We start from the raw sequence: 12,492 nt of genomic DNA on the forward strand, positions 1-12,492 counted from the left end.
CATACAAGAGGTATTGGAGTGGGGGAAAAGAGGAGGAGGAGGAGGAGGTGAGGAGGAGGAGGGGGGAGGCGGAAACGTGGCGTGGTGGTGTTGGAGATGCTGGTTTTGTGGGGAGAGGAGATGGAGGGGTAGGAGGAGGCGAGGAGGAGGGGGAGGAGGAGTGGGAGGAGGAGGGGGGAAGGGGGGGAGCAATTGGGAAAGGGCTTATTTGGATGGGTGACGGGGAAGAAGGGGGAAAAGGGGAGGAAGAAGGGGAATCGAAAGAGGGGGATAGAAGGGGGAGGGGGTACGAGGAGAGTGGGAAGAGGTGAGGGGGTGGGGGGTGAGAGGGGGAGAGGGGGAGAGCATATTTCTTTCTATCACGAAGTCTCTGTGTTTTTTCACATCTTACACTCTTTCCCCTCCCCTCTCCTCTCCTCCCCCTTCCCCTCTCCTCTTCTCCCCCTATCTCTTCATTCCTCTCTTCTTCCCTTCTCCCCCCCCCCCCGGCGGGAAGCTGGTCCGTAGGGTTGTCAGTGAAACTACAATGATGTTGACTGCACACACAATGAATCCAATAGGAGGGAGAGGAGTATGTGGGGAGGGGAGGGGCACGTACAAGGGACCACACAGTTGTCAGTCACGGAAGCTATCCCCTGCGGCAACGGATGCTGAGAGTTGAGAGATGCCTGAGGAGGAGATGATAATGCATCGAAGGACGGGGACCATCAAGGAAGAATTCCTCAAGGTGGGCCAGACGAGGAATTCATGCACGTCAGGTCCTTCCTCTTCCTCTTTCTTTCTTGGAAGACTGATCTGTTTCCCTCCTCCTCCTCCTCTTCCTTCTTGGAAGATTGAACACTTTCCTCCTCCTTAATTTACTGAAAATCTAATTTGCCTTCCACCTCCTCCTCCTCCTCCTCCTCCTCCTCCTCTTTATCCTCTTATACCTTGTCTTCTTTTTTTAGGCTCCTCCTCTTCCTTCTCGTTTTTCTTCTTCCTTCTCATCCTTTGCCTCCCTTCTTCCTCCTTCCTCTTTACCTACACGGCCCTCCCTCCTCTTCCACTATATCAACATCCTTCTCATGCCGGATGGTATTTTGCCTCCTCATTACACATGACGTCACGGGGGATTTCATACCCACCCACCCCCATCCCTGAGGCACCCCATCAGAGGAGAGATTTCCTTTATATATATATATATATATATATATATATATATATATATATATATATATATATATATATGTATATATATATATATATATGTGTGTGTGTGTGTGTGTGTGTGTGGAACACTGAATGGGTCCCAGTGAACAGATATACATTTTTGTCAACCACAATACAATTCAATTCTAAGCCATCAACATCGAGAAACTCGAGGAGGCAAACATGCATACATTGAAACGTGGTACAGCCAAGGACTCGAACCTCCGCTGGCACGGGACAAGTGATAGTGACATAACCGACACACACACACACACACACACACACATATATATATATATATATATATATATATATATATATATATATATATATATATATATTAAGAAAGTATACGCTGGACTTGCCCGGCGTATACTTTCTTCCAAAAATTGTTCCTTGACTCCCGCTATTTACTAATATATATATATATATATATATATATATATATATATATATATATATATATATATATATATATATATATTAAGAAAGTATACGCTGGACTCGTAGTTTGCCCAGCGTATACTTTCTTCCAAAAAAATTCCTGGACTCCAGCTATTTACGAATATATATATATATATATATATATATATATATATATATATATATATATATGTATGTGTGTGTATACACACTGAATTGAACACCACAGCATTTTCACAGTTATTAATTTTCTTCTTAATATTTTCAATTTTCCTCACTAAAGGAAACCTTTGTGATTCTAGATCGTGACTGTTACCTGGATAAGTGTAATAATCTTTTAGGAGACCTCTCTAAATTCAAACCTTTGTCTCGTAACCCCACTGTTAATCTTAAGTCTAAGGTTAATTCACTTATTTCACGCTGCTAATGCGGTCATTGGTGACCTTAAATTTGGATTCCATTACTGGTGATTTTGCCGGCTATTTTTACGGGAATGTTAATAACGCACAAGGAAGGTAACTCCTTAAGACCTATCATCTCTCAAATACCTACCCCCACTTATTCCCCTAGCTAAACGCTTTAAATCAGATTATCACCCCTTACATCCCCACCACTCATTCCCTTAAATCTACTGATGAATTTGTTAAACATTTTAAGATGTAACAAGCCCTCGGGGCATTTTAGCCTCTCTGGACGCTGAGAGTCTTTTTTCCCATGTCCCCTTGATTAGAACTATTGCCATCATTCTTAAATTACACCTACCGCCATCCAGTGCTCCCTCCCCCCCAAACTTTCTGAGCCTATCTTGAAAGACATGCTCATGGCTTGTACATCAGAAGCCCCTTTTAAATGCCCTTTAGGTAATTTGTTATATTCAGACTCACGGGGTTGCCATGGGGTCCCCCCTGGGGTTTTTATTTGCTCAAGCCTTCATGGCCCATGTTGAGGAAGAAGTTATTAGCAACCTCCCTATTAAACCCTCTTTGTACCGCAGGTATATAGACGACATTTTTGTGTGTGTCAATGACATGCGTTTACTTGAAGAACTTAGATCGAACCTCCAGGAAGTTTCAGGTTTAAAATTTTCTGTTGAGTTAAACGATAACAACAAACTCCCGTTTCTTGATGTTATGGTGGACGTGTCTTCTGACAACTTCATCACTTCTGTTTACCGCAAGCCCACCAATGCTGGGAAATGCATGAACGGTGAGAGTGAATGTACGGCTGAGTACAAAAGAGGTGTTATTAAGGCCTACGTGCGACGGGCGATTAAGGTTTGCTCGTCCTGGCATTCACTCCACTCAGAACTACAACACCTACGCCAGCTGTTAGTGAATAACGGTTATTCCAACACAGACTTTGACAACATTACCAATAAAATGCTTGACAGTAGTTTGTATAACCATACCCCTCCCCACAATAATATCATCAAAGTTTTTTATAAGAATATCTTCAACAGCGCTTACCGTGAGGATGAGAAATGCATTAAAGACATTGTTTTTCGAAATTGTAAACCGGTGGATGAAAATGATGTCTTGCGCTTGGTGATATTTTATATATAAAAAAAACGAAAAAAAAAAAAACGCGCAAGTTCCCTAGTCCTCAAAAATGATTTGTCTGGCACTTCTGGGATGCTGTCGAAAACTAACGTAGTCTATCAGTTCAAATGCATTACTGGAGACTGTGAGCTCTTTCCTCGTAGCTATGTTGGTCATACGACATGCAGCCTTAGCAGACGTTTAACTCTCCACCTCCAACAGGGAGCCATTAAAAATAATTTTGAACAGTATCACAAGTCTGTGTTGGATAGAGCAACCATTGTTCATAACACTGAAGTGCTAGCCCAGTGTAATAACATTAAGGAACTAAAAATGTTAGAGGCTGTGTATATAAGAGAATTGTCTCCTGTGATCAATGTACAGGCTAATTTGTTGTCTGCTATTTCTTTACTTAATACGTCCACGCGACATGTTGTACATAACCTCCCTATGTATGCTAGACACGCTACTTCACCTCACCTTACTCCGACTCCTACTCTCCCCCCCTCACCTCTCCCTCCCCCTTCCCCTCCCCCTCCTCAAGCTCTGAGAAAGTCTTCCAGGGTCAGGTCATCGAAGGTTTAAAGATCGCGCTTGACCTAAGAGTGTAGCATTCTAATTTTTCCTGTGACCATGTAACGTATCTGTAGATTGTGTTGCCTTAACTGTTCTTGTAACTTGATAATGACTCTTTGTAGTTGAAACGTCAAATTATTAAAATGGAGAACTTTGGAAAGTTCGTTTCCGCTCATCTTCCTGATATTAGAACTTTAATGAGGAAACTTGAAAATATTAAGAAGAAAATTAATAACTGTGAAAATGCTGTGTTGTTCAATTCAGTGTGTATAAAAGAAACCTGCGCCCTAAGTATACAATATATATATATATATACACATACATATATATATATATATATATACACAATTATATATATATATATATATATATATATATATATATATATATATATATATATGAAGAGATACTAAATGGTCCTCCCGTTCTCCTTAGGTTAAGATTGACGGGCACCTCTGAATATCGGTTCTGGGATTCCCCCCCGGGGAAGAGGAAGAGGAAGAGGGAGAGGAAGGAGAGGCAAATGAAGAGGAAGAGAGAGAATGAGAAGAAGGAGAGGCAGAGAAAGAGGGAAAGGGAAAAGGAAAAGCAGGAAAGATAGAGGGAAAAGAAAAATGAGAGGGGGAGGAAGAAGGAGGAGAGGGAGAGGGAGAGGGAGGACAGGGAGAGAGAAGGTGAGAGAGGGAGAGGCATGAGAGGGAGAGGTAGAGAAAGAGAGGAGGGAGATGAAGAGGTTGGAGAGGGAGGAGGTGAGACTGAACTAGAGGGAGAAGCGGAGGCAGGAGGAAAGGTAGAGGAACAGGCTGAAGGTTAAAGAGAGGAAGAGAATGAGGAAGAAAGTGAAAGGGAAGAAGAGGGAGAAGGAGAGGGAGGTGATAGAAGAAAGAAACAGAGGAAGGAGAGGGAAAAGGTGAGAGACCAAAGACAGTGGGAACCAGACGAAGAGGAAGAGGAAGAAGAAGAAGAAGAAGAAGAAGAAGAAGAAGAAGAAGAAGAAGAAGAAGAAGAAGAAGAAGAAGAAGAAGAAGAAGAAGAAGAAGAAGAAGAAGAAGAAGAAAAGACTCGCTGATAAAGTGAGGGGGGTTTATGTCCATTCGTGTCCAGAAGCCATGTAGGACTCGACCCCCATTGCTGCGGTTGCCAACAGACAACTTTCCCCAACACTCGACACCAGTGCAGTTCCAGCCACCGCCGCGTTCGCACACGACTCTCAAGCAAGCTCCTCTCCCTTTGTCAGGAAAAAGGCGCCCTAGGACCACCAACACCCAACGGAGATCTACGTACCCTCAGTCCGTGAAAATACGAAATTTTCGTACGCCCCTCGAGGAAGTTCCTTTACCTTCGTCAGGAGGAAGGCGCCCTTGGAGTTCGTGAAGATGATGGAGTCCCCCGAAGCGTTTGTGTGGCTCTTGGTCGCGTCTTCCGCGGCACTGGCGCTGCCACGGCGAGCTACTGACGGCTTGGCACCCCTGGAGGCCAAGAGGGCTTTTCGTCGTGAGTCGCCTCCACAGACTTCGCTCTCGTACGGACCAAGTTCGGATACTCGAGGGTCGTTGGGCGAATCCTCAGGACCGTTCCAGGAACCGCCTTCGAAGACCTCAGGGCCGTTCCAGGAACCACCAGAGACTTCAATGTCATCATACGACTGGAACTCAGGATACCAGATGCCCAATGAGAGCACTACTCCAATGAGTTACGAGAATGTCACGTTATTCAGCATCATCGCGCCCGCTGTTAACACAAACTGTGACGGCAAATGTCAAGTTTACGCCGAGGGCGGCACCTGCATCGAGGACGCCCTCTGCGTTCTAGGGGGCTGAGTGACGTCATCTAAGGCACAAGTGACGTCCTCAACTCGAATGACGTCATCAGAAAATATTAGTGTCATGGGAAGCACATGTGACGTCATCAGAACTACCAGTGACTTCCTCCTTTTGAATTACGTTATCAGAAACAATAGTGACGTCATTAGAGGCATCAGTGATATAAAAAAACCTAATGACGTCATTTCAATGACGTCATTGGACACGTGAGTGACGTCAAGATAAGTCTGAATTATGATACTGAACTGATATACTGTATTCTGAGTGATCAGCTGATTTCCTGTATAAACAATAAAAGAAGAAATGGGATTTTTGTTTGTTTAACCGAATTGATGGTATACGTGGGTGTCTTTACAGGGCCAAACGCGTAAGCTTTACCTTCTTCAATACGGACACGTCCCCATAATTTTTTTTTCTTTTTTTTTTACTTTGGAATTAGATGATTTTATTCCTACTTGGCAACTCGCCCTCTGTGGGAACCGGTATAGACTGGTTTATGGGTAAGAAGCCTGCAACCTTACACTCTCTCACTCACTCACTCACACACACACACACACACACACACACACACACACACACACACACACACACACACGGAAATTATGAAGAAGCATTTTAAATCAGTGTTTGCAAGAGAGAACATACAACCTGAAGAGATCGAATGGAAAGAGAAAGTCCCCCCTATGAAAGAAATAGAAGTAACAAAGAATGAAATATTGAAACACTTGAGTAATCTTGATGTTAGAAAATCGCATGGACCAGATGAAATAGCAAACTGGATTTTGAAAGAATGCAGGAAAGAACTGGCAGACAAAATACATAGCATAATAAACAGTTCCTTGAAAGAAGGAAAAGTCCCAGAAGATTGGAAAAGAGCAAAATATAGTACCTATATATACAGGGGGAAATAAGGAAGACCCTACCAACTATAGACCAGTCTCTCTAACAAGTACAATAGCAAAAATTTGTGAAAGAATTGTCAAAAGTAGATGGGTAAAATATTTAGAAAAAAAAAAAAACGTGCTAGATACAAGGCAATTTGGATTCAAACAAGGACGATCATGCGTCACCAATTTAATATGTTTCTATTCAAGGCTAATAGATATAATACAAGAAAGAGATGGATGGGCTGATTGTGCATTTCTAGAACTTAAAAAAGCTTTTGACAAAGTACCACACAAAAAGTTGCTTAAGAAATTAGAAACTGAAGGATGAATACAGGGCAAACTGCTTAAATGGATGGAAAACTTTTTGCAAGAAAGAAAAATGAGAGTAGTGATAAGAGATAAACACTCAGAATGGGATGAAGTAATAAGCGGTGTCCCACAAGGAACAGTTCTGGCCCCAATAATGTTTGCTATATATATTAATGATATGGATGAAAGAATTAAAAGTTATATGAGCTTCTTTGCAGATGATGCAAAACTGTTGAAAAAAGTGAAAACGGATGAAGATTGTGAGTCACTACAGAATGATCTGAACAAAGTACAGGAATGGAGTAAGAAGTGGGAGATGGAGTTAAACACTAAAAAGTGTAGTATAATGGAATTTGGAAAAAGCAAAAACAGAATAATAGGATCATATAAATTGGGAGAAGAAGGAATAAAAAAAGTAGAGAATGAGAAGGACCTGGGAGTCATTGTTATGAATAATATGTCACCTGAGAAACATATAAATAAGATTTTTGGAGAAACTTATAATATAATAAGAACAATCAAAGTGGCATTTGCATACCTGGATGAAGAAATGGTGAAGAAAATTCTAACCACTCTGATAAGACCAAAATTGGAATATGCAGCAACAGTATGGTCACCAAGTACAAAAAAATGTATAAAAAAACTTGAAAGCATACAAAGAGCAATTACAAAATTGGCACCAAAACTCTCAAAACTATCATATGAAGAGAGACTAGTAAAACTTGAACTACAGACATTAGAGCAAAGAAGAGAGGAGATTTGATAGCTATTTACAGAATCATGAAAGGCATAGAAGTTATTGATAGAGAGAATCTGATAAAATGGGATGATAGAAATACAAGAGGACACGGAAAGAAAATCAAGAAGGACAGCTATAGAAGAGATCTGAAAAAGAACAGCTTTCCTCACAGAGTAATAGACGGAACAAGTTGGATGAAAAAGTAGTGTGTGCAAGAACAATACATTAATTTAAAAATAGTTTAGATAAAATGAGATATGGAGACGGGACTCACGAGCGTAGCTCTCCTTCCCGTGAAATACAACTAGGTAAATACAACTAGGTAAATACACACACACACACACACACACACACACATCTCCTTGCCCAAGGGGAGACAGTAACAGTTTGAATGGTTACTAAAGCTTTCATGCCGTGATCAGGACACAATCTCGGACGATGTGAACACCACACAGTGCAGAACGAATGACACAAATTCTCTATTTGCACACATCAGGAAGACTTTCACCACGACCACTAGTATACACAGTCTTTCAATCACGGTCTATGTGTGTGTGTGTGTGTGTGTGTGTGTGTGTGTGTGTGTGTGTGTGTGTGTGTGTGTGTGTGTGTGTGTGTGTGAGTGTGTGTGTGCATGTGTGTGTGCGCGCGCGTGTATGTCTGACATCACCTAAGACATCTGCCCCTTGAAGGACAACCTCGATCTCTTTGTTGACAAAGTGGACCTCAAGGTGAAGCGGGACCTTTCAAGGTTGTCCTTCATCAGTAGCCGCGGAGGGCGAGAGGCTGTGGCAAACTCTTCAGGTATCCCCCCCTCCTCCTCCTCCCCCTCCACCTCCCTCTCGTCCTCTTTATCCTGCTTCCCTCCTTGAATTCGAGAACGACCCCTACCATGTATTTCACCAGCTGGAGAAAGGTGATCTAATATAGGTATTGAAATGGGTGAAGGGCTTTAACAAGGGTGATGCAGTCAAGGTCATCATATTAAGACAATGGGACAGGACTCGTAGTGATGAGTTTGAATTGGGCAAATTTAGGTTTAAGAAGGAAATAGGCATGGATTGGTTTACCCACAAAGTGCTTCACGAATGGAATAGACTTAGTAACCATATACGTAGTGAGCCCTGAAACAATTGTTTGTTTTAAGAGGTAAGATAACTTTATGGATGGGGATGACAAGTGGCAATGGTCATGGCACCACCTACTGAGTCAGCAACAAATGAGGTGCAAAGGTCACTCGGACACCAAGCAAACGCTGTCGGGCCCTTCTTAAGTGGCCTATTGAAAGTGCAACACCCATTCACTCCCTCTCTCTCTCTTTCTCTCTCTCTCTCACTTTCGTTTTTTTCCGCTCTTGTAACGTCAGTAGTTATTTTTCTTTTAATATATTTCTTGAATGTTTTGAAAGAAAGAAAAAATTGAACTGTTGACTAATTCAATGATTTTTTTGTACGTTTATTTTATAATAAATTATCAAATAATTTATACATTTATTCATTAATTCATATAGTTAGTTGTTTTCTATTTACCTATTCTTTACGTATTTTATCTAATTACTCAAGTATTTATCGTGTATTTGTTCACAATTTTCTTATATATTACACTTATTTAATATATTCAATACCTTATCAATTTAATACAAGATTGTAATAAATTTTATATTGGACAAAATGGGAAAAACTTGGAAACAAGGATTTCCCAACATAAATATAGTGTAAGATCTGCCCAGGAAAATAATGCGTTATTCCAACATAAAACATTATACAACCATCATATTGATTGGTCGAAGACAACAATTTTAGCCAAAGGAAAAAGCCTACAAGAAAGAAATATAACAGAATCCTGCTTCACATCAGGCACGTTTGATAAAAATATAAACTTAAGCTATGGTCATTTTAAATGTGATAAATTGGTAACCCAAATGGTCACCGAGATCCTTCCGCCAGATTGAGCCTTATGTGTAGGTCAGGTCGATAGTGGTAAGGTCATCACCCCTCCTCATATTGTATTGTCTCCCCCCTTCCCCCACCCCCATGGTTGCCACCTGATACTTACATTTAAACCCAACTCTGTATCTCTGTCATTTAGTCTGAAGATGTAATATACGAAAGTACTTATTGTCTACAAGTTTCCCTTCTCCTACGATTAATTTGCATATATATATATATTATATATACTGTATATATATGTATATATATATATATATATATATAAATATATATATATATATAAATATATATATATATACATGCATATAATATATATAAATATATATATCTATATATTTCTACAAATATATATATATATATATATATATATATATATATATACATACACACATTCAGATACATAAAAACAGTCTAGATAAAATGAGATATGAAGACGGGACACCACGAGCATAGCTCCCCTTACCGTAAAATACAACTATGTAAATAAACATACATATACATACGCATGCATACATACGCGCATATATATTATTATATATATATATATACACACATACACAAACACGTACATGCACACACACCTCGTGGCGCAGTGGTTAAAGCTCTCGCCTGCCACTACGGCGGTCCGGGTTCGAATTCCGCCCAGGACTGAAATAATTTTAGTATAGCTGTACTGCGGGTTGTTACTCCAACTCTCGTGTGCGGGGAGTTGGGAGTATGTGTGCGTGTAAGGTCACATTATTACCCATAGATCGGTCATACGAGCTCTGAACTCTCATCCAGGAGGTTGATAACTGTCGATCACGAGTCCAACACGTGATCCAAGACCATGGTGAATCACACACACATATGCATAATCACACACTTAGATGCACAAATATACATGTGCATACGTACATTAATACATACATTTGGCACTGCAAAACTTCCATTATCTCTTATCAATTTTAATCATCGAGAAAATTCTTGGTAATTATTTTCATTATTACTATAAGTATTAATATTACTTTAAGAGGAGTAATTTGATATTTGGAGTATAAAAAAGGGATAAGTTTAGACAAAGAATCCGAGATGTATTTTTTTTTTAATTGGCCAAAAGACACGCGCTTATTCTTGAATTGTTAATATCTCACGTGCTTATTATCATACCGATATAATTCAATCAGGTTTTTGGTTTAATCGTATCTTATCTATAATTCATTTTAGATTAACCTAACCTAACTCATTTTAAAGCTTATATTACCATATACATGAACAATGGGATAATTAAAATATCCTTTAAATCTTTGGTATATATTGATTTTTTCCTTAACATCTTAAAATAGTTTTCTTGTCCTTTAGAAGTAACCTTGCATATTGTTAACTAGGCGTTTTCAATTGCACTGTGTTTAAACCAGATGCTTAATCTTCAATTGAACAAGTTGAGTGAATCTAGGTTCCCAAGCCGTCGGAAGTTCCCTCTCCTCTAAGACGCTTACAGTGGTATTCTTAAAAAAATCTTCCCTTATATAAATCTTTCCCTTCCAAAGATTTACTATATATAAGATTTATATAAGGAAATATTTTTGATACCACCATAAGAATCATACGGTGGTATCTTAAAAAAAAAAAAAACTTTCGTTATATAAATCTTTCCCTTCCAAGGATTTACTGTATATAAAATTTATACAAGGAAAGATTTTTTTAAGAATAACATCGTTTGTTTTGAAACGAGCCCCACGCAAGCCCCGTCCCGAGGACTTCACAAATTGTAGCCGTATTTTTTGGAATCCCAACTGCCCCAGGAAATCAACAACAACAGCCAACAACAATAACTAACCAAGATTCCCACATAATATGTCTAATATCTATTCATTAACTTATCTATTTACCTCCGCTTCATGCGGCCACCTTTGCCCTGTGATCTAGGACAGCCTGGGCGAGTGGTAGCTCACGGTGAATGAGAACATTGGTATGAAGGGAAATTCTTTCACCCCCTCCCACTCTCCCCGTATCATTCTCTCTCTCTCTCTCTCTCTCTCTCTCAAGGCTAGGGCCTCGTAAGTATTTACTCTGGTGCATGACTTTTATTCATTTGTGTGTGTGTGTGTGTGTGTGTGTGTGTGTGTGTGTGTGTGTGTGTGTGTGTGTGTGTGTGTGTGTGTGTGTGTGTGTGTGTTTGTGTGTGTGAGATTCACCACGGTCTTGGATATCTTCTTGGAATCATGATGGACAACTATTACCTTCCCGAATGAGAGCTATCATATATAGCCCGATTTAATGGTCATATTGTGATCTTACACACACACACACACACACACACACACACACACACACACACACAAGGCTGTCTCGACAGAGACTGCAGCAGATCCGAGGTGAATACATACACAGATACACACAGACACAAAGACAATCTTTCTTAAACAGATCAAGGGCCGCTCTTTTCTTTCATTGTTAACCCAGGGTAAAAATGTACAAGGCATTTTTCCTGTATGTAGCTCTGAAAAAAAAGCATATTTTCTTCCGTAGGTGAGCCTGGTATCCCTAGAGTTGGCGCACGCTTCACAAGAACCTCCCCAGCGCTACCGACGAGGAACCTCCTTCATCCGGCGTCAGTTCATGACTTCGCGACGTCGAAGTGGTTCCCCTGCTTACTACTGGTCCAGGACTCGTCATAGCTGGACCCACTACTCACAGCGTCCCACCCACATCGGACCGCTACCCCACGTCAACCGGGTCATGTCAGAGTGGTCCAATTGGTCCAATTGGGGAAGATGCTCCAGGTAGGGACCGAATCCTGACCCTTACTAGGACAATAATATTGATCAATATTTCATCTTCCACAATTATTTTTGACAATGTAAGAATAACATTGAAGAGGAATGTAGGTGGAACAATAATATCGAGTCAATATATTATTTTCAATAGTGTAAGGGTCGCTTTAAATATTTCTGTTTATTCATTTATTTATTTAACTTACTGATAATAAGTTATACATTTATTAATTCGATTGTCAATTTAATATATTTAGCTAAATATTAATTGATTTTTAAAAATTATCTATCTATTTGTTCATCT

The 12,492-nt window shown here is 40.1% G+C and overlaps 1 protein-coding gene across 1 annotated transcript in view; it reads left to right on the top strand.

Annotated features, from left to right (window-relative positions):
* The window catches only part of LOC143041108 (ADAMTS-like protein 5), a 33,454-nt gene that overhangs the window by 5,913 nt on the left and 15,049 nt on the right, over positions 1 to 12,492 (top strand). Inside the window, exon 2 of the mRNA XM_076212834.1 lies at positions 11,944 to 12,197. Coding sequence (XP_076068949.1) covers positions 11,944 to 12,197 — 254 coding nt within the window. The remainder of the gene's footprint in view (positions 1 to 11,943; positions 12,198 to 12,492) is intronic.

Source organism: Oratosquilla oratoria, chromosome 30 (genome assembly GCF_046742065.1).
Source record: "Oratosquilla oratoria isolate Oo_2021 chromosome 30, ASM4674206v1, whole genome shotgun sequence".
Taxonomy (NCBI): Eukaryota; Metazoa; Arthropoda; class Malacostraca; order Stomatopoda; family Squillidae; genus Oratosquilla; species Oratosquilla oratoria.